At 47.4% G+C, this 22468-nt stretch overlaps 1 protein-coding gene across 4 annotated transcripts in view; it reads right to left on the bottom strand.

The window, feature by feature from the left end:
• The window catches only part of Cyfip2 (cytoplasmic FMR1 interacting protein 2), a 117143-nt gene extending 95263 nt beyond the window's left edge, over positions 1-21880 (bottom strand). The window contains exons 1-3 of one of the 4 annotated variants that reach the window (XM_055610666.1): positions 21752-21880; positions 3501-3640; positions 1709-1798 (exon numbers count right to left, since the gene is read on the bottom strand). In XM_055610666.1, the coding sequence (XP_055466641.1) occupies positions 1709-1798; positions 3501-3617 (207 nt within the window). In that variant the 5' untranslated portion in view covers positions 3618-3640; positions 21752-21880. Of the gene's footprint in view, positions 1-1708; positions 1799-3500; positions 3641-5429; positions 5492-21177; positions 21272-21455; positions 21556-21751 lie in introns of those variants that run through there. The other 3 variants (XM_055610663.1, XM_055610667.1, XM_055610664.1) reach the window with 3 other exon arrangements.
• Positions 21881-22468: the final 588 nt, after the last annotated feature.

Here is a 22468-nt window from a genome sequence, read left to right as displayed (position 1 = left end):
TGCCACACCACATCCAGTTTATTTGATGCTGGTGCTCAAGTCGGGGCTTTGTGTGATCTAGGAAGGCACCCAAACAACAGATCCAGCCTCTGAACTGGGCTGTCATTAAATGAATGAAAGCCCTTGGTAACAGGCTCAGCTGTGTCCCTCCCCCTCCTCACACCATCCACATGCTCTAGCCCCAAACCAGGTACGTGAGACTGTGACTATTTCTAGGTGGGATCTTTTGAAAGGTGATGAAGCTCAAAGGACATCATGAGGACAGGCTGTCACTCATTTCGACTGTCATCCTTATAGAAAAGAGGGAACTCGGGTATACATAGAGATATCTGACACACAGGAGTTTGTGAGGAAAGAGCCAGGGTAGCCAAACAGACATGTGGAGATAGCAGCCCCACTGACCTGCTCAAGGAGCCCCACCCTGTAGAGCTGTGAAAAGGAAACACCCATCGTTTAAACCGGTCGTGGTTTTTTGCTATGGTGGCCCAGGCATCAAATATAATCTCCATGTATGGAGCCCTTACCTCATTCTCCATAAATGTTATATACAATACACACACACTCCACTTCTGGGCAGTCTGAGAATTCTGTCTTTGCTGATGTCCACCTACCATCCCCCTCCCCATCTCATCTCTGACTGCTTCAACCCCATGTGGAGAGAACCACAGAAAGAGGTCAGGACTGTTCCCAGGTTCATGCAAGGACTTACTGGTTGTAGGACCATGAACAACTTGCTTATTAATTTCTCCAGACCTCAGTCTTCTCATCTCTACAATAGGTATAATGATACCTTTGCAAGCCCTTGGGTTATTATGAGGTTCTGATGACATCATGAAGCAGATTGCCCTGCCTCCATTTCAAAGAGCAGTGTGCACACACACGCTATCATTAGCCTCTCACAAGGCTGTACTACAATTTAAAATTGGCTTCCTCCATCAAGCTTCCTGTGGTCTTCTCGAGGCCCCTTCAGAAACTGAACTCCAAACTTTCATCACAATATTGAATGTTTATACATTTTTATTTACCTGCAAAAATAGTTTGGAGGGCCAAACTTTGTCACCAGAGAGTCCTAAGTTTGCCACCCATCAGCTGGGAGACCCTGAGTTAATTTCTTATCACCCAAGAGGCTCCAATGTTGGCCAACTGAAATATCAGGGCTGTCAATCGCCAGCCTCACTCACAGGGTCTGTGTGAGGAGTATATGAGACAATGAACCCGAAGTAGCTGCATAGAAGAAGTGTTTGGTTGAACTGTCTCTTCTCCCCTTGACTCACCAAGAACTGAAACTGGCCCCATTCTAATTCTAGACTCAGCTCACAGCAGGGACAGAATACTTAATGAATGAGTTGGGTTTGTAGAACACATCTCATACAGTGAGAACAGACCAAGGGAACACATGCCGGGGCCCACAAAAGAGGAATCTCGAATTCTGCAAATTTCCCTGAAGATGGAAGAGAATTCTGCCCTCTTAGGGTCAAAGGCTAGAAAGGAAAACAACTGGCTCCATTTATGAATGATGTAGGCCAGCAGCTTCTTCGAGTCAATAAAAGCTGTCTTCCAAAGCCATGTCGCTGTCATTTTTGTTCGGGACTTTTTTTTTCAGAATGGACTTTCACAGGCCAGCTGACTGAGGCGGAGTAAGCACAGGCCAGGCACGGGAAGCTTCCCATGGTTCCTCTGCCTGCACACATGGGTCACGGAAACTTACCATGCTGGAGTGGACTGTTGCCTGCTCGATGTACCTTGCAATGCCGGTAACAAATGCATTCCTGTCCTCGAAGTTCGTGTCAAAGTTAGCCTGTGGAGGTAGGGGACAGGAGGGCGTTTCATTTGGTTGTTGGAAAACACATCCAGGCTGGCTGGGTGTCTAGGGAACAAACAGCTGCCAACAAAAACCACAAGCTTTTTTGTGGAAACCTACTGCCCCAATCGCTTCAAACATCACCCCTGACCTCTCCAACTCAGCTGAGGACAGAAGGACGGTACCTGCTTCTCATCACTGACCAGTTTCACTCAGCCAAGCCTCAGAAGTGTTTAATTCCGAGTCCACACTTTTTAATTCCAGTTAGTAAGGCTTTACTAATAAACTTCGCTGATTTACTCATTGGTAAATGCACTGAAATCAATCTGTCCTATATGCATGTCATCATGACTGTTAAAAAAAAAAAACGTCCAAATACAAGGAAATCATACTTCCACCTAACTATGCAAGTCTAAACAGCTGCTGAAAGTCAAGGTGTGCATGGCTTTGATCCAGACACTCAGACACATTTGCCTCAGGGTGCACGGGTAGAGATGCACAAGTCAGACCACAGCACTGCAGATTTTACAATTAAACTATGTGGAAGCAATGAAAACACCTGGCAAAAGCTTCTAGATGTCAGTCAGTCTGTCTGTACAATGGGCCAAGAAGGGCCATGAGCCGCTTAAACATAAGAGGGCATTACTGCACTGATGCCCAACAATATCCACAGAAGAAGTTTTTGTTGCTGTGCTTTTTGAGGCAGAGGCTCTCTCTGTAGCTCAGGCTGGCCTCAGGCTCCCAGCAACCCTCTTCCCTCAGCCTCCTGGATGATGGGATTAGAGCTGTGAGCCCCCATACCTGGCCCCACAATAAATGTGTATATACACAGAGAAGGGTATATTGTTATAAGAAATCTCTATGCTATACTTTTTTCATTTTATTTATAATGAAAATATCTCTGTAACTAAAATCAAAATATACTTGGTTTAATTAAAATTATTATCTCTGTTAAAAGCTATAAATAAATCAAATTGAGGAAATGAATCTTCAAGTATGTGACTGATAGATTTAACTAATGAATGAAATGAAAAAAATGTAATTATATTTAGTCATAGTTGACCATCCAAGACTTAGCAACAAAGATCCAATGCAGCCCCAAATTCCAAATTAACACATTCCTTCTTAACATGGCATTTAGGTTAGCACACCCAGACACGGGGCTTTGGCTAGGCTGCCTCCAGCTGCATGGATGCCCTCCTCACTAGGCCTGCCAGGGTCATAGTGGTGTGTGATGGGATGGGGTTTATCATGAAATCTAATCTAGGGCCAAAGCAAACAACTGTGACCCACTTCACTGAGCCACTCGCTGCCGCGTGGACTTGTGTGAGCTCTTGTCATACACATGAAGGAAAAGTAATTACGCAGGCAGACTCTAGAGGATTGTAAATTGTGATATTTAATTCATGAGATCAGAGATACTATAATCTGGGTGGTGCAGCAACAGCAACAGCCCAGAAGGAATTTGGGGTCAAGAACAGATCAACAAATGCTCCCTGGGGGAGAGGGATGACCCTGGCACACATTTATTAGTTAATCTATTCCTTCCACTGGGCTCCTAGAGTGCACAGGGACTCCATCGCCTCCCGACCTTTCACCTTCTCAATACCGACCTCCTCTTCCCTGCACTTCGGGGCAGGTCCTCTTACAGGACCTCAAGAATCCAGGTCTCTTCACCGCAAGCTGCTACTTCCATTACCTGGTACATGATGGAGGATGGTGGGGGCTCGATGCATGGCTGCTGGTCTGGGAGGGGCAGTTCCTCCAGCAGATCCACATTGGACAGGGCATCTTCCAAAGTGACGTGGGTGGTCATGGCTGCGGTGTCTGTCTTCCACACTGATGGGAAGGAAGAGAAGGATATGGGAGCATTTCCAAAGGTTTCCTTTGGCCCTACCCCGTCCAAACTTCTTTTGGAGGTTGGAGAGGGCCAAGAGTCACTGGTGCCACTCTCAATGACACTTCCTCGAAGGTGTCTTCTACCTACACCTTTAAAATCTGAGACTCAGGTTCTGCGAGACGGCTCAGTGGGTAAAGGCACTTGCTGCCAAGAAGACCTGAATTTGATCCCTGAGACCCACATGGTGAAGGGGGAGAGCTGACCCTCACATGTTACCCCCTGACCTTCACACACTCATCACAGCATGAGCCCCCATACATCATGCACACACACAAATAATATAAAATAAATTTTGAGGCTGTCTTGGCTGAGTCTCACCACAAGTTGGATTCTGCCCCCAGATGAATGGTGAAAAAACACAGCTCTGAAAAGTAATGTCACCCACAGGATCAAGGAAGCAAGAATCTGGATTGATGCTGGGCATGGGGACAGAAGCCAGGCCCTCCGTCCTTCTTAAGGACATTCATTAGCTATATTCTTAGACAAGAATGTATGATGGAACAGACAGGACGGTCAAGGAGACCCAGGCCTAGGTTTTATAGGCTAATTAAGCAGGGACGGTACAATTATTAACTTCTATAAACGAGCCTGTGTGTGGCAATAGAGAAGCTGCCATGTCTCCCTTGGCCTGGGGACATTTTATGGACCATACCAAAGCAATCAGCCCTTAACAGCTAATTCCTTTGTCTTGGACCCAGGTGGAATGTGACTGGCTGGGCGATAGCTCTGCCAGGCAGTGAGGCAGAAAGCACTGAGCAGGGCAGTTAACCAACTCAAGGTAATTGCTATTTTAAGAATACAGCCTCTTGCAAGCAGAAGATTCATTTTTTTAATACAAATTTCCATGTGAAAACCGATGAAAAACTTCTAAAGTATGACTCGGTGTTTGAATCAGGTCCTCATAAGTTGCTTCCAAAAAATGCTATCTTAAACCAGGTGTGGTAACACATTTCTATAATCCCAGCAGGATTAGAGGCTGAGGCAGGAGAATCAAGATTTTTCAGGCTAGCTTGGGTTACGTAACAAGTTGTAGGCCTGCCTGGTTACATAATGAGACTGATCTCAAACTGTGTCCCTCAGATGAGAAACAAACCAACATCACGAGTTACTATGGCACAAGAAGATTAGAAATCACCAGTGCAAATTAGAACCCCCAAATTCATTCCTTTGAAAACTTGAAAGCAAAGAAAACTCATTCATAGCTACGGAGTGATTCAAACAGAAATGGTAATTACTTAGAACTTAGAGCACGAATAAAAATCTTCAATACATGTTGCTGAAGGTAAGAAAAGCAGAACTTAGGTCGAGAGAGAGCGAGGGAGAGAGGGGGGAGGGAGAGAGAGAGAGAGAGAGAGAGAGAGAGAGAGAGAGAGAGAGAGAAAACGTGCTCAGTGGAAAGGGGGCTTGCTGCTCTTTCAGAAGCCTGAGTTCAGTTCCTAGGATCCAAGTTGGCTGGCTCATATCCACCTATAACTCCAGCTCCAGAGACTCTGGTACTCTCGTCTGCACACACACACACACACACACACACACACACACACACACACACACAAAACAAATCTCTCAAGAAAGAAAAGTGGAACTCAATTAGCCCAGTGCTGCACTCAAACATTTAAAGAGATCAAATGCTCAATCCCAAAGAATGGAGGCTGGAATGGTTGGTCAAAGACAGAAACAAAATAAAGCAGTAGAGGTGAGCAACAACAACAGAAACATCCCGAGACTTACAGAAGGGTTAGTGACAAGGAGGCCAAACCTTTGCTACATGAATGAGAACACACAGAGAAGGACCACTGTGCTAGCTCAGCCCCCATGCAGGGAAGTATGGTTCAGGGCTGGAATCTCTCGGTGTCAGGGACCGTGCCCTGTTAGGAAAAACAGTGTCTGATGCCAGGCCACATGGGGACCTTTGACATCTAAATGTGGTCTAGGTGCTTCAAAGAGATGGACTATGAACACGGTGAACAAATATTTCCTTCAGATCTAAGGTTGGGTTGGCAGATGGGGGCTGGGCTGCTCCAGAGATGCTGACTAGAATTTACACTCTAGTGTTTCAAACACAACTCCTGGGCATGCACATTGCCAGTGACACAGCCAGTCTCCAGTGAGGACACGTGGAACTCAGCAGTGACCTCCCCCTCTGCCTCTCTTCTCATCCCTATGCAAAATTCTAAGTGTGGCACCCAGGACTATAGAAGCGTGACTGCCAAGCCACAGTGAGGCTGTGCTTCCTTGGGTTACTATTCTTTTACTTGTATTTAAAAATTATTGTGCGCATGCATGTGTGATAGCATAGACAAGCAGGTGAACTCTAGCAGTGTTTGCTACTTCGTGGGTCCTTTTCCTCTCTTCCATCCTTCTCCACCCTTATTAAATCCCTAACATTAGACCTGAGAGAATAGAAGGATAGAAGAAAAAGGGGGTGAAGTTATCATTGGATGACTTCTTGCTGATTAGGGGCTTCAAGTTCCTTCGGGCAAGTTTGATCTTTGCCATCAGGATATCTAACGTGTTTCTTCTCTCTCTCTCTTTTTGGCACAGGACCACTTGACAAACTGTAACCAACAGCACCCATCCACCAACCAGCCAACAGCAACCCTGCCTCTGGGGGCCCTAGCATTTATATAGCCTCTGAAAAGTACCCAGAATTCCAAACGTCACACACTAGAAGAAACAATCTTCCGCTGGCAAAACCACACCCCTGCTACAGCATGAGGCAAATTATAGCCACCTGCTGTGAATCAGCCTCAGATCCCCACACTTGGTATATTCCCATAATATTTTTTTTAAGAAACCAAAATTACAAAATTCTCACTACAACAGTGGACCAGAGCAAGAGTAAATGCCTTTAGATCATAAATTTACCAAATAAAAACCTGGTTCTTATTACTTGGACTGTGCCTGCGATCCAACTTTTATGTTGAAAATGGAAAAACACAGAGAGGTCACTTGCCTTTCCTAAATAAAATAGACTGCTGGCTAGGATAATCAATTCAAAAGAAAAGAGACATAATAATTTGTTTTACTTTCTTAGAAACAAAGCCCACTGCAACACCTCTGCCTTCCAACCCCTAATGAGTAAGTGGATCTATGCACGGGACGGCAAAAGGACCAGCAACACTTAAATGAAAACAGCCAAGTAGACTATGCACTGCCTGATGGACCACCTGGGAAGAATGCTGGCCCCAAGAGGAATGAATGCTAGAATCTCTTCAAGCTTTTGATTTCAGTTCACATGATAACACGTCACAGGTACATAATCATTATGGAGGATGTCACAACGTCTTCAACAAACAAGCTGAAAGAGGAGAACAAAAGAGTGCAGCAGGGGTCAGGGAAGCTATGAGATCTTGTACTCTGACACAGTGTTGTTTGGATTCTGGTTGGACTATTTTGAACACATCACCCTGAGAACAAAACTCTAACACTTAGGAAAAGCAAACTGGAAACCAGATTCCAAGTGCACACTTCACACTAGCGAGAAACGGCTTTTTTTAGTCGTCATGCAGTGTCAAAATTATATTTTAAAAGTGTTTTCTAGAAATACCTACTGAAATAGGAACAAGGTGATATAGAGGTTTACTTCCCAATAACACAAGATGGCAGAGAATAAAACAAAATCAAGGGTAACAGGGCTGAATGGGTTAAGGGGCTTGAAGCCAAACCCGAGGATCTGAGTTTGATCCTTGATTCATGTAGTTTGTCTTTTAACACTAAAGATAATTTTGCTGTTGGTGCTCTGTGATGCCAGTATGGGGAGTTCTCCTATTTTTTTTCTATCCAATTGGATGAGCTTCCAGCTCAGGGTATTTGCACCCTGTACTCATGGGAATTCCCTCTCTATTCCTCCCTGACTCCCCCCACCCCCATTGATATCTACCATCATCCCTCCTGTCACCTTTCCCCTAAAACCTAGGGTTTTCAGGACTGCATAAGTTTCAAAAATTGTTCTTTTGCCAGAGTAACCCTTAAGGTTTTCCCCTTCAAAATAGTAGCACCCCACAGTTTCCCTGAAGAAAATTAGCAAGTGGACTGCCTCATAAAGCCAACAAATTAAGAGTCTCTTGTTTACATAACACAGCTTTCCTTTTCTCCTCGGAAATCCAGCTTCTGCCACCGGCTTGACTCTGTGGCTCATCCGCTGCCTAAGGGAGGCGGAAATCAGACATTTTTTAATTCAAGTGCTGGAAGTCAGTGCCAAACCCACATAAATCAGAAAAGAGGGAAACATGAACAGAGGTATGCGAAAACCAGCATGCATGCCTTCTCTGGCCCCGGGAGGTCAGCCTGTTACGCAACCTTCTACGTGAGACTAATCCCATGCATTCAGTCCATGCTCATGCGGCTGCTTTGTCATTTCGGAAAAGAGAGTAATAAATTATCTTCGCATTCACTCTAGGCCTGATCTACCTCCTGCAGTTGCGGTCTCTCGGCATGAGGATTCAGGACGGTCTGTTTAATTCAGTATCTCCATAACCAACCCAAAGCCTGTGGCCTGACTGCTCTGAGTTCATGAGAAATTTGCTTCTAAGAGTGGAGGCAAGGCCTGCAAGGCTGAGATGGCTGATAGACCTCAACAGGACGGGGTGAGTCTTGGCACCAGTGCATGATGGGAGCTTGAAGAACCTGGCTTTGGAAATGCAGGTTTTGCCATCACAGCTAAAGCAGGGTCTCACCACTATTATCCTTTTAAGAAATGAGAAAGTAAGGCAGTTTTACCAAGGTGGAATAGCAGCCAGTGGGTCTGAGCCCTGGGTCTGAACCTGCTGCTCAACCCTGAACAGCCCTTGTTCCATAATCATGTTATTTAACCCCTTGGAACGCCAAGTTTCCTTATTTGTGAAAGACTCAACAATTTATAATAGCACACATTTATAATATTTATAACGGGTTAAGTATATACCCCTTTGTTCTGCTGAGCATTTTAAAACTTTACAGCATGTAGAATACTTAACAAGGCAGCCTGCCCCAGATTAAGCATTCAGAAAATAGTGTCAGGAGATAAAAGTACGAATGATCAGCTTCCCGGGCTCTTAGTCACAATTCACGAGTCGCGGCAGCCTCCATTCTCTAAACCAGACTGAGAGCAGTCTACACAGATGCAGCACAGCGGGTAAGGTGGGAGCAGATAAACAAAACAACAACAACAACAAACTGCTGTGGTAAGCCTGGCTCAGCCCAAAGGATTTGCTGTGCAAACCTAGAGACCGGGGTTCAATTCCTAGAACACACATACAGGCGAAAGGAGAGAACCAACTCCAAAGTTGTTCTCCCTTGCACACATGGCTCTCCTTGCATGCACAACTCAGACACAGAAGCATAGACACATACACTCTCCTAGTTTGCTTTCTGTTGCTATGAAAACACTCTGACCAAAAGCAACATGGGGAGGAATGAGTTCATTTAAGCTTACAGGTTGCAGATCATCACGGAGAGAAGCCAAGGCAGGCACCCAAGCAGGAATGTGGAAGCAGGGACCACAAGGAATGCTGCTTTTTGGCTTGCTCAGGAACTTTTCTCATAATGTCCAGGCCCACCTGCCTAGGGATGGTACTACCCACAGTGGGCTGGGCCTTCTTACATCATTTCCAGTTAATAAAATACCTCACAGACATGCTCACAGGCCTATCTAATGGAGGCAATTCTTCAACTGATGTTCCTTCTTCCAAAGTAACTCTAGTTTGTGTCAAACTGATAAAAACTAACAATGCCCATAGTAACACACCCACACCACTGAAGTTTTTACAAGGCTGGTTCACCCGGAGACTACTTTTTTTGTAAAGGTTAGAGGGGAAGGTCCTCCTGATTGTGCTAACTCAGCTACATTAGTATCTCCTGTTTTCAGAAAACGTAACAATAACAAACTGGCTTGTTTGCGAATACAGCCTGCTGCTCAGTCAGACTAAAGCAATGGCTTCTCAGTGCCCGGCACTGAAGTTCATGCTGGGTAATCCATCAAGTAGATAAACACTGCCACATTTTCCCTACTCCCTCTACCAAGGCCAGCATTGTCACTAGGATGTCAGTTCTGTATGGCTCTTTCATCTTCACTTCCCATCACCCCCTGCCCCACAAATCCAGGAGGGCAGCTACTATCCGATGTTTCTCTCAGGTCGCCTTTACTAAGAAATAAATGCTTTCATTCATGCCAGTGATTGGCAGAGGCCTGGTACTGACCGGCAGAGGCCCGGTACACAGGATATCTTTCTTTCTAGTTCCGTGTTCTTTTAGGTCATGCCTACTTTTGTGCCTTTTTGGAAAATGCTAAGCATATCACCATCCTCCCAGTTTGGTTGTTTTTCCCTTCCCCAGGACCAAAACTCTCCCAAGTTGAAAAGATTAGGAAACGTCATTTGGGAGATCCACAAGCATCTAGAGGCTAGGATATACTTTTCCCATCTGTCCAGGTAACTAACTAGAGGATACACACACAGAGAGATAGAGACAGACAGAAAGAGAGGCCACAGACATACATATATATACAGAGAAAGTATTATGCAGATACATGTTAAAATACAAAACAATTAAAAGAGAGATAGTCCCATTGAGATAAAATAGGATGGCATTTGAGTGAGCAAGCAAAATCCCAAGGGCACAGCCTGCTTTCCCATCCATCCTGGGTGTAGCACAGTGTGGCAGGAAGCCATGCAGGCATGGAAGGTCGCCATGGCAGGGTACAGCTCCAGGATGTCAGAGACCAATGCCCTGTGGAGCAGAGCCTCTTCAGGCTTCAGAAGCAGCTGAGCAGGAAAGCAATTATGCATGTTCATCTTACAGGAATCCAGAGTGTACCATGACGGGCCTTGCAACCTCCACTCAGTGGGCTGGGCATGAAGAGCTGTACAGAGACAGTCTGCGTAGACAAATGTCAGGCTTGCCAATGCTATGGGAACCACTTGGAGCTGCGTTTAGGGGATAAGCTACATTGAGGCTTCTTAAGCCTTTTCTCCCATGATCTCTTTTAACCCGGGAAATGCAGACATGACTCTGGGAGTGTACAGCCGTATAAAACAGGTGTGCAAATCAAATGTTTACTGCTAACAACCCATAAGGGCATTAATTTCCAAACAATTTCTTGGCATACATACGATGCTACCATTTGTCAAATATGAAAGCAATTTGCATCTTAATGAATGTGTGTGGTGTGTGTACACAGGTACATGCATGTTCCTATGTTTAGCGTGTGTTAACATATATGTGGAGGCCCAAAGTTGACCTTGCATGTATTCCGCATCCACTTTCCACCATACATACAGAGGCACCGTCCCTCAAATACAGAACTTGCAGACTTGGCAAAATAAACTCACTGCAATTGGAGCTGGAGAGATGGTTTGGTGGTTAAGAGCACTGGCTGCTCTTCCAGAGGACCCAGGTTTGATTCCCAGCACCCACCCAGAAGCTCATAAATGTCAATAACTCCAGTTCCAGGAGAACTGACCCTCCTCTTCTGGCTTCTGTGAGCACTGTATGCATACAGTCCACAGACATACATATAAGCAAAACACCCGTATATATAAAATTATATGTGTGTGTGTATGTGTGTATGTGTGTATGTGTGTATGTGTGTGTGTGGATGGATGGATGGATGGATGGATGGATGGATGGATAGATGGATGGATAGACAGATAGATGGATAGACAGATAGATGGGTAGATGGATGGATGGATGGACAGACGGATGGGCAGACAGATAGATGATAGATAGATAGATAGATAGATAGATAGATAGATAGATAGATAGATAGATAGTTAGATGAGACAAAGTTTCTCTATATGTAGCCCCGGCTCTCCTGGAATTCACTCTGTAGACCAGGGTGGTCTTGAACTCACAAATGTCCACCTGCCTCCATCTCCACAGTGCTAGGATAAAAAGGTGTGTGCTACCACTGCCCAGCAAGAAACAGATATTTTTTAAATGACTGCAATGGTATGCGAAGTACAAAGAGCACGTGTGTCCCTAACCAAGGCTGCAGTGAAGTTGCGTAATGCAAGACCCACGGGTGCTCCCAGAAATACCTCAGACTTACTGTGCGTGATTTTGGGGTTTGTCAGCACATTCAGAAACCTTATATGGTAGCCAGATTTATTATCTTGACCCATTATGGGGTTATGACTCATGGTCTAAGAAGCTGGAATGGACACCTATCTGTAGAATAAAGCCATAGGCTTGGAGCTGCCCATATGCTGAGAGCAGCAAGCCTAACAGACACGGAGAGAGAACAACACAAGACAGGGAGAGGGGCCACGAGGTCTAGAAAGTTGGGCAACTGAGTGCAGGGTCAAGAGCTCCACCTAGCACCACATCAGGTAGAGGCATCACTAATATTGTGGTACCCAGGACAGAAACCCATACACTGTCAGCAAGATTCTGGAACTGGGAGAGATGGAAGGGAATGATGTCCTTGTCTGTGAGTGGGACTCATCCCCACCTTAGCCTCATTACCTTTGGGCCACACTGAACCTGCACACTGACTAAGGACTTGCTATGTTGTCTCCCCTGCTCTAAACCAGGCTCCCTGAGATGAGGCATGTGCCTAATTTACACCCAGCACCTATGCTAACAGCATGGCTCAGCGGTTAAGACACCTATGCTAACAGCATGGCTCAGCGGTTAAGAGCACTGGCTCCTCATCCAGAGGTCCTGAGTTCAATTCCCAGCAACCACTTGGTGGCTCACAGCCATCCACAGTGGGATCTGATGCCCTCTTTTGGCGTGCAGGTGTACATGCAGCTAGAGCATCCTACATGAAATAATTATAAATCTTTAAAAAAAATAAAATAAAAGCTACAACTGAGTTAGAATTTGTTCACTGGGTGGAGAAAAATCACACCTTCTTCTGATAAAAGAAGTAGAGAGGGAGGGAGGGAAGGAGGAAGGGAGGGAGGGAGGGAGGGAGGGAGGGAAGGAAGGAAGGAAGGAAGGAAAGAAGGAAGGAAGGAAGGAAGGAAGGAAGGAAGGAAGGAAGGAAGGAAGGAAGGAAGGAAGGGGCCAGTGAAATGGCTGAGCAGGTAAAGGTGTTTACTGGATGACCTAGGTTTAATCTCTGAGACCCACATGGTAAAAGGAGAGTAATGACTTCTGCAACTTGTCCTCTGACGGCCACAAACTTGCTACATATTGCATGGGTGCATGCTCGTGTGTGCGCGCGCGCAGCCCATAAATAGATAATAAATGTACAAACTATAATGAACCTAAAACTTGGCAAACATACATTCTTGGCAACATTATACACAGCTTTCCAGAGGTATGAGCACTCCAAATGTCCATCGACTGACCGAGAGATAAAATTATAACATGTTATTCAGCAATAGGAAGGATGTTAGTCCAGACACATGCTGTATCCTAGATATACACATGAGCCTTGAAAACATCATGCTAAGAACAAAGAGCTCCACACTGTATGATTCCATGTATACAGTATGTCTAGAAGATCTATGGAGACACAAAATGGACTCGTGGTTGCCTAGGGCTGGATGTGGGTTTGGAGGAAATGAGCTCTCTTTTTGGGATGCCAAACATGTCCTAAAATTATCAGTGATTTTGGATGCACAGGTTTGTTAGTTGCTACAAATTACGGAACTGTTTGGCTTAAATGAAGAGTCTTCAAATACTCCAACTATGTCTTAACAAGGTTGATCCTGCCCCCAAATTAGTATTTTTATGACCCTATGGGTACAACATAAACGAGTGGGGTACACAGTGAGTGACAGATGGAGCAGGAGACAGTGGGAGGGATAAAGAGAGTAGCAGACATCCCTCACCTATCCCATGGAGCAGTCCCTAAACTGGCTGTTCGGCCTTTCCCCTGCCTGGTTGCTGTCTGTTTGAGACACAGTCTCGCTTTGTAGCCCAGGCTGGCCCAGAGCTCACAGCACGTCTCCAGCCTGGGTTCCCCGGTGTTAGAATGACAGGTGCGCACCACCACACCCGTTGCCCGAATTCTCGTTCTACTCCTTCTGCAGCAGCTTCACTGGAGAAAAGACTTCTCAGCCGACAGGAAAGCGCAGGGGAAGGGGTGTGTGGGATTGATTTTGAAGTTCAGAATAAACAACAAAAAGAGAGAGTAGTTAGCCTGCCTCTGTAGGATAACCTCTTGTCCTTCTCCTTCCTAGGGATTCAGAAACTGCGGCCCAGACATGGCTTTTGCATGCGGTGACTTGGTTAGTTAGGGACTAACACAGCAATCTGGGAAGACAGTGTCTGATGAAGCAACTGACATTTAGCTTGACATTAAGGGAAAAAAAAATCTAATTTTCAGTGAAACAAAACGCCAGATGAGAAAATAAACACACCATCCTTAGCCTTCCCGCCCTCAGCAATGAGAGACCTTAATAATATAGATGCTTTATGTGTGATCTAGAGTAAAACATTAATCTCAGTAGATTGGGGGATGGGGGTTGGAGGACACGGCGTGATAGAAAAAAGCCTAATCTGCATTCATCGCATCTGGGAGACAGTCGATGAGGAAAGAGATAAGCCCAGAGCACTCATGTGAACATCTCAGAGACTAGATGCAGCTGCTTGAGGAACCAGCCCCTTGGGGGAAGCCCCACTCTGCAGGGCTGTTCTGGACAAGGCGTCTTTCAGTATTTTATTTTTCATGAGCATGTGCATGTCTTGCTTTTAGGGGAATTTTTAATTCTCCTCTGAAGGACAACCCACAGACCAGTTGAGACACCTAGCCAGCACACAGCACCCTGGTTCAGTGGTGTTTCACTGCCTGCCCCTGGGAGCAGTGGCCTTGTCACCTGTCTCTGTTCTCAGGGGACCTGAGGGTGGAGCAAAGAAGCCTATTTCAACCTCCACTTGAGCACCTGCAGACAGGCTGGTCTACCCTGCTTGTTTTTCTACAAGGAAGCGGAAAAAAGGACCTTGGTGGGGCGGAGGGGCTTGCCATTTCATCGGCCGCTTTTTCTCGGTTGCTTCCTGTGTCAGTGGGGTTGAGGAAGGCTTTTGGTGACAACCAAAAGTAAGCAGATACCACAAGCTAGGGCCACAGTCCCTAGTCCTTTATAGAGGGGAGGTCATCCATTCATGGTGCCCCGCTGATTTTGACACTCTCCCACCCCCCGGGATTAAAGCATACTGCCACATGAGGAACGCCAATGAGACTTGTCTGTGGAGAGGGGAGCAAGCCTTCAGAAGCTCCGGCTCAAGGAACCATCTGCTGAGGAAACAAAGAGGGGACTTTCAGGGTTGGTCTCTAGGTTAGAGGATACAGACCTTTCCTACCTCACCGTGGACCTGCGACCTGAACATGGCTCCATCTGAGACTGACTTAGGCTCCTAAGCCACTTTCACTTACTCTACAAGTGCAAGAGTCTCCATGAAGCATGGAGACTGGGATTTGGAGCCAGGAGGACAGCTCAGTAGGAAAAGAATTTACTGTGCAAGCATTCAGAACTGAGTTTGAACTCCAGGAGGATCTCTGTGAGTTCGAGGCCAGCCTGGTTTAGAAAGTAAGTCCAGGATGGCCAAGACTACACAAGAAACTCTGTCTTGAAAAAAAAATAAAGTAAAGTAAAGTAAAAGCTGGGCCTGGGGGTGCTTGCTTGTTAAACTGGTGCTGGGGAGATGAGGACAGGTGGATCTTGGGAGCTCACTGGTTAGCCTGCTGAGCCTAATTGGCCAGCTCCAGGCCCACAGGAAACCATTTCCAAAAGAATTAATAACAATAACAATAATAGTAACAATTATAACAACAAAAACAATAAATCAAAGTAGAAAACATCCAGAGGATGGTTACATGGCTAACCCATAACCTTCATTTGCACACACACATGCTTATGTGCCTGTACACACACCACACACACACACACACACACACACACACACACACACACACACACACAAATATATATATAAGCTGGCCTGCTAGCAGCCTCAACCAGGATGTCAGGGTCTGTGTTGTAGAAGTTGCTGCAACTCACAGTTTAATCACTGAGGTCTGCCAACAAGCTATGTTTTAGAAAGCCTGAGGAGAGGTTTCAATGTGTCCCTATCATAGCACTGCTAACATGTTTGTCCTTTCTGCACAGTACAGTCCTGACGCGATGGGATCTATCAATCATGTGACTATTGAACACCACATGGACTTTCAAAAGGAAAGAAAGAAAGTGGCAAACCCCAAGCAACCAGTTAAGAATCATTGTATTTGATCTTCTCTCCCTGGGCCTTTCCAACCCGTAGGCAAATGTTTCTGGTTCTAACTGGGACATTTACCTCCATATAAGGAGCATTCTTAAAGCCACACTTCCGCAGCTTGGACCATCTGCCCACGGTGGCCAGAGTGTACAGGGTCATCAGTCTGTTCAAGGACATCCTGGCTGTGCGCCTCTGCTCCAACTACTGCCACAGCTCCGTGGCTTGCTCCCTCCTCTTCTCAAATCCTACCCTGTGTCAAGGCCCACGTCTAGAACAACCTATTCTGAATGCAGAAGGAAAACATTGCTTTTGTATGCAACAGAATAGTGTTGGGCCATACAAATAAAATGATGAAGAAGAGTGGATGCAACTGGAGCTTCTTATTTCAAGAGAATTAAGTCAGGCTCAGAAAAGACAAATATCACACATCTTCTCTCATTGATGGGTCCTAGAGTTTATACAGATGCATAAACTCTCATATGGACAGGTATGAAAGTAGAAGCAAAACTGTCTAGAGGAACACAGGGGACTAACATGGAGAAGGGGAGGAGGAAGGTAATGGTGACTAGGGAAGGAACATGCTAGAAGTATGTTGTATACTTGCAGGAGAATGGCTTTACATAAGCCAGTTTACCAAACTAGCAAGAATAAACAGGGCATTCCCTTTCCCAGCAGCCATACTCTTCCATATTCCCCCAGAACTCATGGAATAGAACTCACTATCTCCCATCCCACCACAAACTGCTTTCACATTTATACAAACTCTTTGGGCTACCACCGATGCCGGGAATAGGCTTCTTTTCTGGATTTGACTCCTCAGACTAGCAAAGAGGGAGGGGCACCTCGGCACTGCATATTTCATCGATGTTTAATGATTTGTTGACTGCTTGAGCCAAAGACCCAAATCCATATCTTCCAGTTTAAACACAAAGAAACAACAACAAAAGGAATGTGAAATTATATCACGGTCCCTCAAGGCACCGTATCTACAGAAGCCTGACTTGTTTACTTGTTTAAGAATCTAAGAAAACTTCTGCAGATAAAATTCTCCCATCCTCCAGTCCGCTTTGCCCTTTACAAGAAGTGTCATCGTATCTCTTTCCCACATGGAGCTGTAACAGAATCAGAGGGTGAGGGGGGACATTCAGATTTTAATTCCTACCTCACTATTCACACTTTGCTCAACCCTAAGTACTGAGATAATGGGTCTCTGTGATGAGGGTCTACTCTGCATGTTCCTTAATCTTATGTGCCTTCAGGGAAGGCTGGGGCGGGGGGACTGGTTCAAACTTAGGGAGTCTCCAGAAGTTTCCTAACTGGCCCACCAGCTTTACTTTCTGTGGAAAGCCTCACATCTTGTCAAGGTTGATCATCACTGTCAACCTGACAGGATTCAAACTCTGAAAGTGATTCCAGAGAAGTTTACCGAAGGAGGGAAAGTCTACCTCAGTGTTGAGTGAGTCCACCACCCCATGGGCTGTGATCACAGAATAAATAAAAAGGAATAATAATAACAACAACAATAATAAGCAAACAAACAGCACTGGCATTCATCTTTTTCTACTTCCTGACTCAGGATATAATGTGACCAGCTGCTTCACGCTCCTGCTGTCAGGACGGAGTGAACCTCTTTAAACTGTGAGCCAAAAGAAATCCTTTCTTCCTTAAGTTGCTTTTGTGGGGTACTTTTGTGACAGCAACAAGAGAAGCAACTCACTTGAAATCAATCATAGAGACAATCCCTCCATTCCACCTTAGGATTGAAGTCCAAGAAATTCTATACTGAGAAGACTGGCCACTGGGGCCAGCATCCAATCTAACGGCCCCACTAATGAGGTCATCTCTGGGTCTCTTCCTCTGGAAGGTTCTATTTGCTTTCCCCTGTCATCACACTGCTACTGACCTGACAGGAGGCTTTCAAAATGCCACCCAGGCAGAAGGAGTCCTTCAAGAAAGTCTGCTTCACTCAACTCTGTCCTCTCAAACCATTTCTCTCAAGAATTTGCACTCAGTTAATTTCTCCTCTGTTGCCAGGACCTAAGACGCATGGTTTACATGGAAGTCTTTTGAGGCCCCTCTCTCTCACACACACAGTCCTTAATACAACGGCCGTAGCCACAAAGTCACTGTCCAAACCTTTGCATCCTGGGAGATATCCCCCCCACACTGAGTGAATCCTGAAGTGTCTTTCACAGGGTAAGGACATTATGAACCTGTGAACTACAAAGTGCCTTTCAGTTTCCTTTTGGTACAGAGAAGCCACAGATTCAGCTCTTAAAACTGACACTCAAAACACACTTAATAAATAGTTCCTTTAGGAACGGAGGCACCCATCCAAAAGAGCCAAGCGCAGGAGCCTCTTTCTCTTCCTCTTTCCATGACTTCTTCTCCAAATGGGGGTTCACAGACATTATCTCATCCCAGGCATTTGGTGGTGACAGACAGGTAACAGGCTGGGCAGAACGCTTTCCATTGCTCAATTGTTAAAGTCAGGAAGGCAGCAGCCATGTTAAAGCGAGTTAAGGAGAAATCCCACTTCCCAAGTTCACTGTGCTGCTCTGTCTGTCCCAGAAGTAAAACTAAGCTTGCCCTTGACATTTTGAGTTGGTTGCAAAATGCTCAATACACACAGAGGAAGAAGTTCTTCCCGGACTCTGTGTGCTGCAACGTGAGACTTACCTGTGCTCACTCATTCCCACCCCCTTCCTCCTGCCTACTCAAGTTCTACCACATCCACTTTCAGCAGTTGCCAGGTGAATGAAGCCCTGGCCAACACCTTCTCTGATCACATGCCTCCCCAATGTCTTTGGCATATGTACTGCAATGGATCGGGCAGACCAAGTCCCCTTGAAAAAGATTCAGGCAAGATTCAGGTAAGCCCCGGAAGTCCAGAGGTCAGAGAGGACTGTGAGTGGAATGTGCCCGTGAACCAGATTCTCGGTGATCTTGTAAATGATGCATCGCAACAACAAAGATATAAATAGAGGAGCAACTGTGCGCCACAGACCCTATTCAGCACTTTCGTGCATCCTTCATTTAATAAGAGCATCCAAAGATGTACCAGCCCCTCCCCCACCACAGCTGGCCTCCCTTTCACAGCCTGCAAGGCACATACTGCCTCCATTCCTTTCCAGCCACCACCTCCAGCTACAAATGCAAGGCCGTTCGCTGGACCCTAGATATGGCTTTGCTTCTCAACTTGACAAGACCAAAGGCCTCTCACAAAGGCTCCAATGAGGTGACTGACGTCTGGTTTCGTCAACTGTAAGTGAATAATTAATACTTGCCAGTAAAGAAATAGACTCATTGTTATGGTAGCCACATGGAGGCCATAAAAAGGCCATTTTGTGAAGCTCTTGGTGGAACCCTGGGGCTAACAGCGGCCCAAAGAAGCCTCTTTGAGCATGGAGGCTGAGGCTGAAATGTGAGGACAGGAGCCCTATACTGTTTCCCCCACAACTCTGTTCCCAATGCTAATTAGCTTGTTGCCTATTCATCACCTAATTTTGCTTTCAGGTCAATGACAGCCTCAGAGGCCCACTGAACAGAGAGGGGCACAATAATCAGAGGGTAGATGTCGTGTTATCGGGGCCCTTCACTAGTTGTTAAATTACTTCTCCTTGTGATCTGATCTGAGCAAAAGTCCCCGAGCCTACACACAGCTGTATAACCCCACTGTTGGCCCAACGCCTAAATCACGTTTTCCTTTCCATTTTCCACCACAGAGGGAACAAGGCAGTCTCAGGTTCCTACACAACCAGTCAGAACTGGCCAGGAAATATAATAAAGAAGCTTAGTGAGCTAATGCGGCTGGCCTGGGGCTCAGCAAGCAGAAGTAACCAGAGGCACCGGCTTTGTAAGCAGCAGCGTGCTGTGTGTGGCTTCATAACTGTCAGGGCAGATGGCGGCTAGCTCCAGTGAGGAACTCTCTATGGGAAAACTTCACACCCGACAAGTGGAGACTGGTGCTCAACAAAGGCCTCTGGTGAGAGTGACCCCTGACTTATCAAGCACGCGCCTGCTCGTGTGCGCGTGCGCACACGTACACACACACACACATACACACACACAAGCACACGCGCGCGCGCGCACACACACACACACACACACACAAGCACACACACGCCTACAGTATTCCTGTCCACCAGGCCAAAGCGGCCCTGACTGAAAATGGATCTGACAGCTGCTGGCCATGTCGTTTTGAAGACAGTATCTCTCCCACATCTAGCTTACATCTGAAAGCCAACCATTAGAGGCACCAAATATTTTGACTTCAGCTCTGCTTCCTATTAAAATGTCTCCTCTCCTCAGCTTCCTTTCTAGATCCCATGACTTCTGAAGCACCTGCTCCGCATCCAATGGGAAAACCTTTTGTATTTAGCCCTTCAAGATAAACACCACCCACTGGTTCCTTTCTCAAGCAAGTTTGACAGAAGAGAAGCGACACACAGAGCATTACACGGAGGCATTACACGGAGGGTCGTCGGGCCACAGAGCGGGTTCGGGGAAGGGGCAACTACCTTCATGGAAGGGTGCACTGAGTGCTAGCCATGGGGTCTAGCAGGGCCTGTGCCCAAGAGAATGCTGGTCACTTCCTGCCCTAAGGGGAGGGGCAAGAGGTAGAAGTAGAAATGATAGGTTAGGAGCCAATAGCCTGCAGTCTGTCCCCCAAATCTTCCTGCCCAACTGTGGGGCTGTGGGCACTAGGGAATAGGGCAAGCCAAGTTCAAAGTCAGGTTCCCTGGGCTGGAAAGCACCCGGACAGTCACGGTAGAAAACCATCCTTCGGTTGGCCCATTCTCCCTGCCCCCACCCTTTAGGCACAGGCTGCTCTTTCCCTTCCTGTGCACACAAGAGGGCTTACCTTCCTGGAGGCGATGTGGGCATCTCCCACAACAGACAGGTGGGCAGCTAGCTACATAGGAAGGAAACCTTGTCCGCTAGGATTTCGTCACCCCACCTTCCCCCCCACCCCCACCCCCCGAGCCAACCAGAAGAGAGGCGTTAGCAAAGGCCAGAACGCTTCGAAGCAGGTCAGCCATGCCTCCCGGCTCATCACAGCCCTTCTCTCCCAAACCGCGCCACTGCGGCCCCGGCCCCACCCGGCTTCGGTTCACCGCGGGCGCCCAGTAGCCCATTGCCTACCAGGCGGGCCCAGGCAGCTCTCGCTGGCTTTGGCGGAATGACGGTGGCTGCAAACGGCCGGCGATCTTAAGTACCTGGGCGCAGGGATGTGGCCCCCGCCGGGCTCGTGTCCCCTGCAGGTGTCCCTGGTCCGCTAGACTATCCCCGTCTCCCTTTCCGGCGGGCAGCTCCGGCCCAGGCCACGCACCTGCTGCTGCTGCGGTCGCCGCGCAGAGCTCCGCGCTGTACCCACGACTCCTGGGAGACGCTCCCTGCTCAGGGCGCCCGGTGCGGCGGAGAAGAGAAGGGGCAGCGCGGGGCCTGCAGCTGGGCCTCTGGGGACCCGGGGCCGCGCAGCCTCGGGCGCCGAGCCAAGCGCCCCCAGCGGGCTGCGAGAAGTGGCGCCCGCCCCACGCGCATCCTCAGGAGCGCATCCTCCGCCTTGGCAGCATTTCGGTCCCTGCATCAGCCCCGATGTCCCCTTACCTGGTTCGATGGCAGGTCCAGGGGAGGGGCCCGAGGCTACCGCAGGCCCCCGCGCCGGGGCGCAGGATGCTCAGCCCAGCTCCGCCGCTGCGCCGGCCGGCCGCCGCGCCGCGCCGCGCCCCGCCCCGCCCGCGGTTCCGCCCCTCCGCCCGCGGCGGCTCCTCCCCTGGCCACGGTGCCCAGCCCCTTCGCCGCGGCTGCTGTCACACAAAGAGCCGGAAATGGCTGCGGCGAGGGGTTCCCTGCGCACCCCTGACCTGCAACGCACTGCACGCAGGGTCGCGCTGGACCCATACCTTCTGGCCTTAGAGGATCCAGCCTCCCGACTCTGGAGGTGGAGAAGGGGGGGACGACTGTGGTACTGCCGCCTCCATCACCAGCAACACCTGCCGCCCCAGCAGGAAGGAAGCTTCGGCTCCGTTCGCATTTCCCTGTAGTCAAATTATTTTCAAGTAGTCATTTATCCATCACGTCTCTATCGTTTTGTTCCAAGCATCTTGTCCAGAGCCAGGCATGCACGCAGGTGTTCAGCAGAACCCCTGCCCGCTTGGAGCTTATTATCTGCCAGCATTAACTGACCTAACAGAGGTCAGGTGACAGCTGGGAAAGTCAGCCAAAGAAGGGAGCAGGCCGAGCGAGCGAGCGCGGAGGGCTTGGGCCCTTCCACTAATTGAGACTGCTCCTGAGTGCTCCACCTGTGGTCAAGAATAACTTCCCACAGGGCCCCGGCTCAGAGGATGAAAGCGCTGGCGGGCAAGCCTGATGACTGGGGTTCGATCTTCAGGATCCACATGATGGAAGGCGAGAGACAAGTCCTGTAAATTGTCCTCTGACCTCCACCCACATGCGCACACACACACACACACACACACACAAAAATGAGTGTAATAATTTAAAAACAAAGAGAAACTTCTTTCTTTCCATTTCTTACAGTAGTACCCAGCAGCATTTTTTTATTTTATTATTTTATTTTATTTTATTTTATTTTATTTTATTTTATTTTATTTTATTTT

The sequence above is a fragment of the Psammomys obesus genome, unplaced genomic scaffold (assembly GCF_907164565.1).
Source record: "Psammomys obesus unplaced genomic scaffold, mPsaObe1.curated_primary_1811, whole genome shotgun sequence".
Lineage (NCBI taxonomy): Eukaryota > Metazoa > Chordata > Mammalia > Rodentia > Muridae > Psammomys > Psammomys obesus.
Note: the sequence above shows the minus strand (reverse complement) of the source record. Positions and strands in the feature narration are given on the sequence as shown.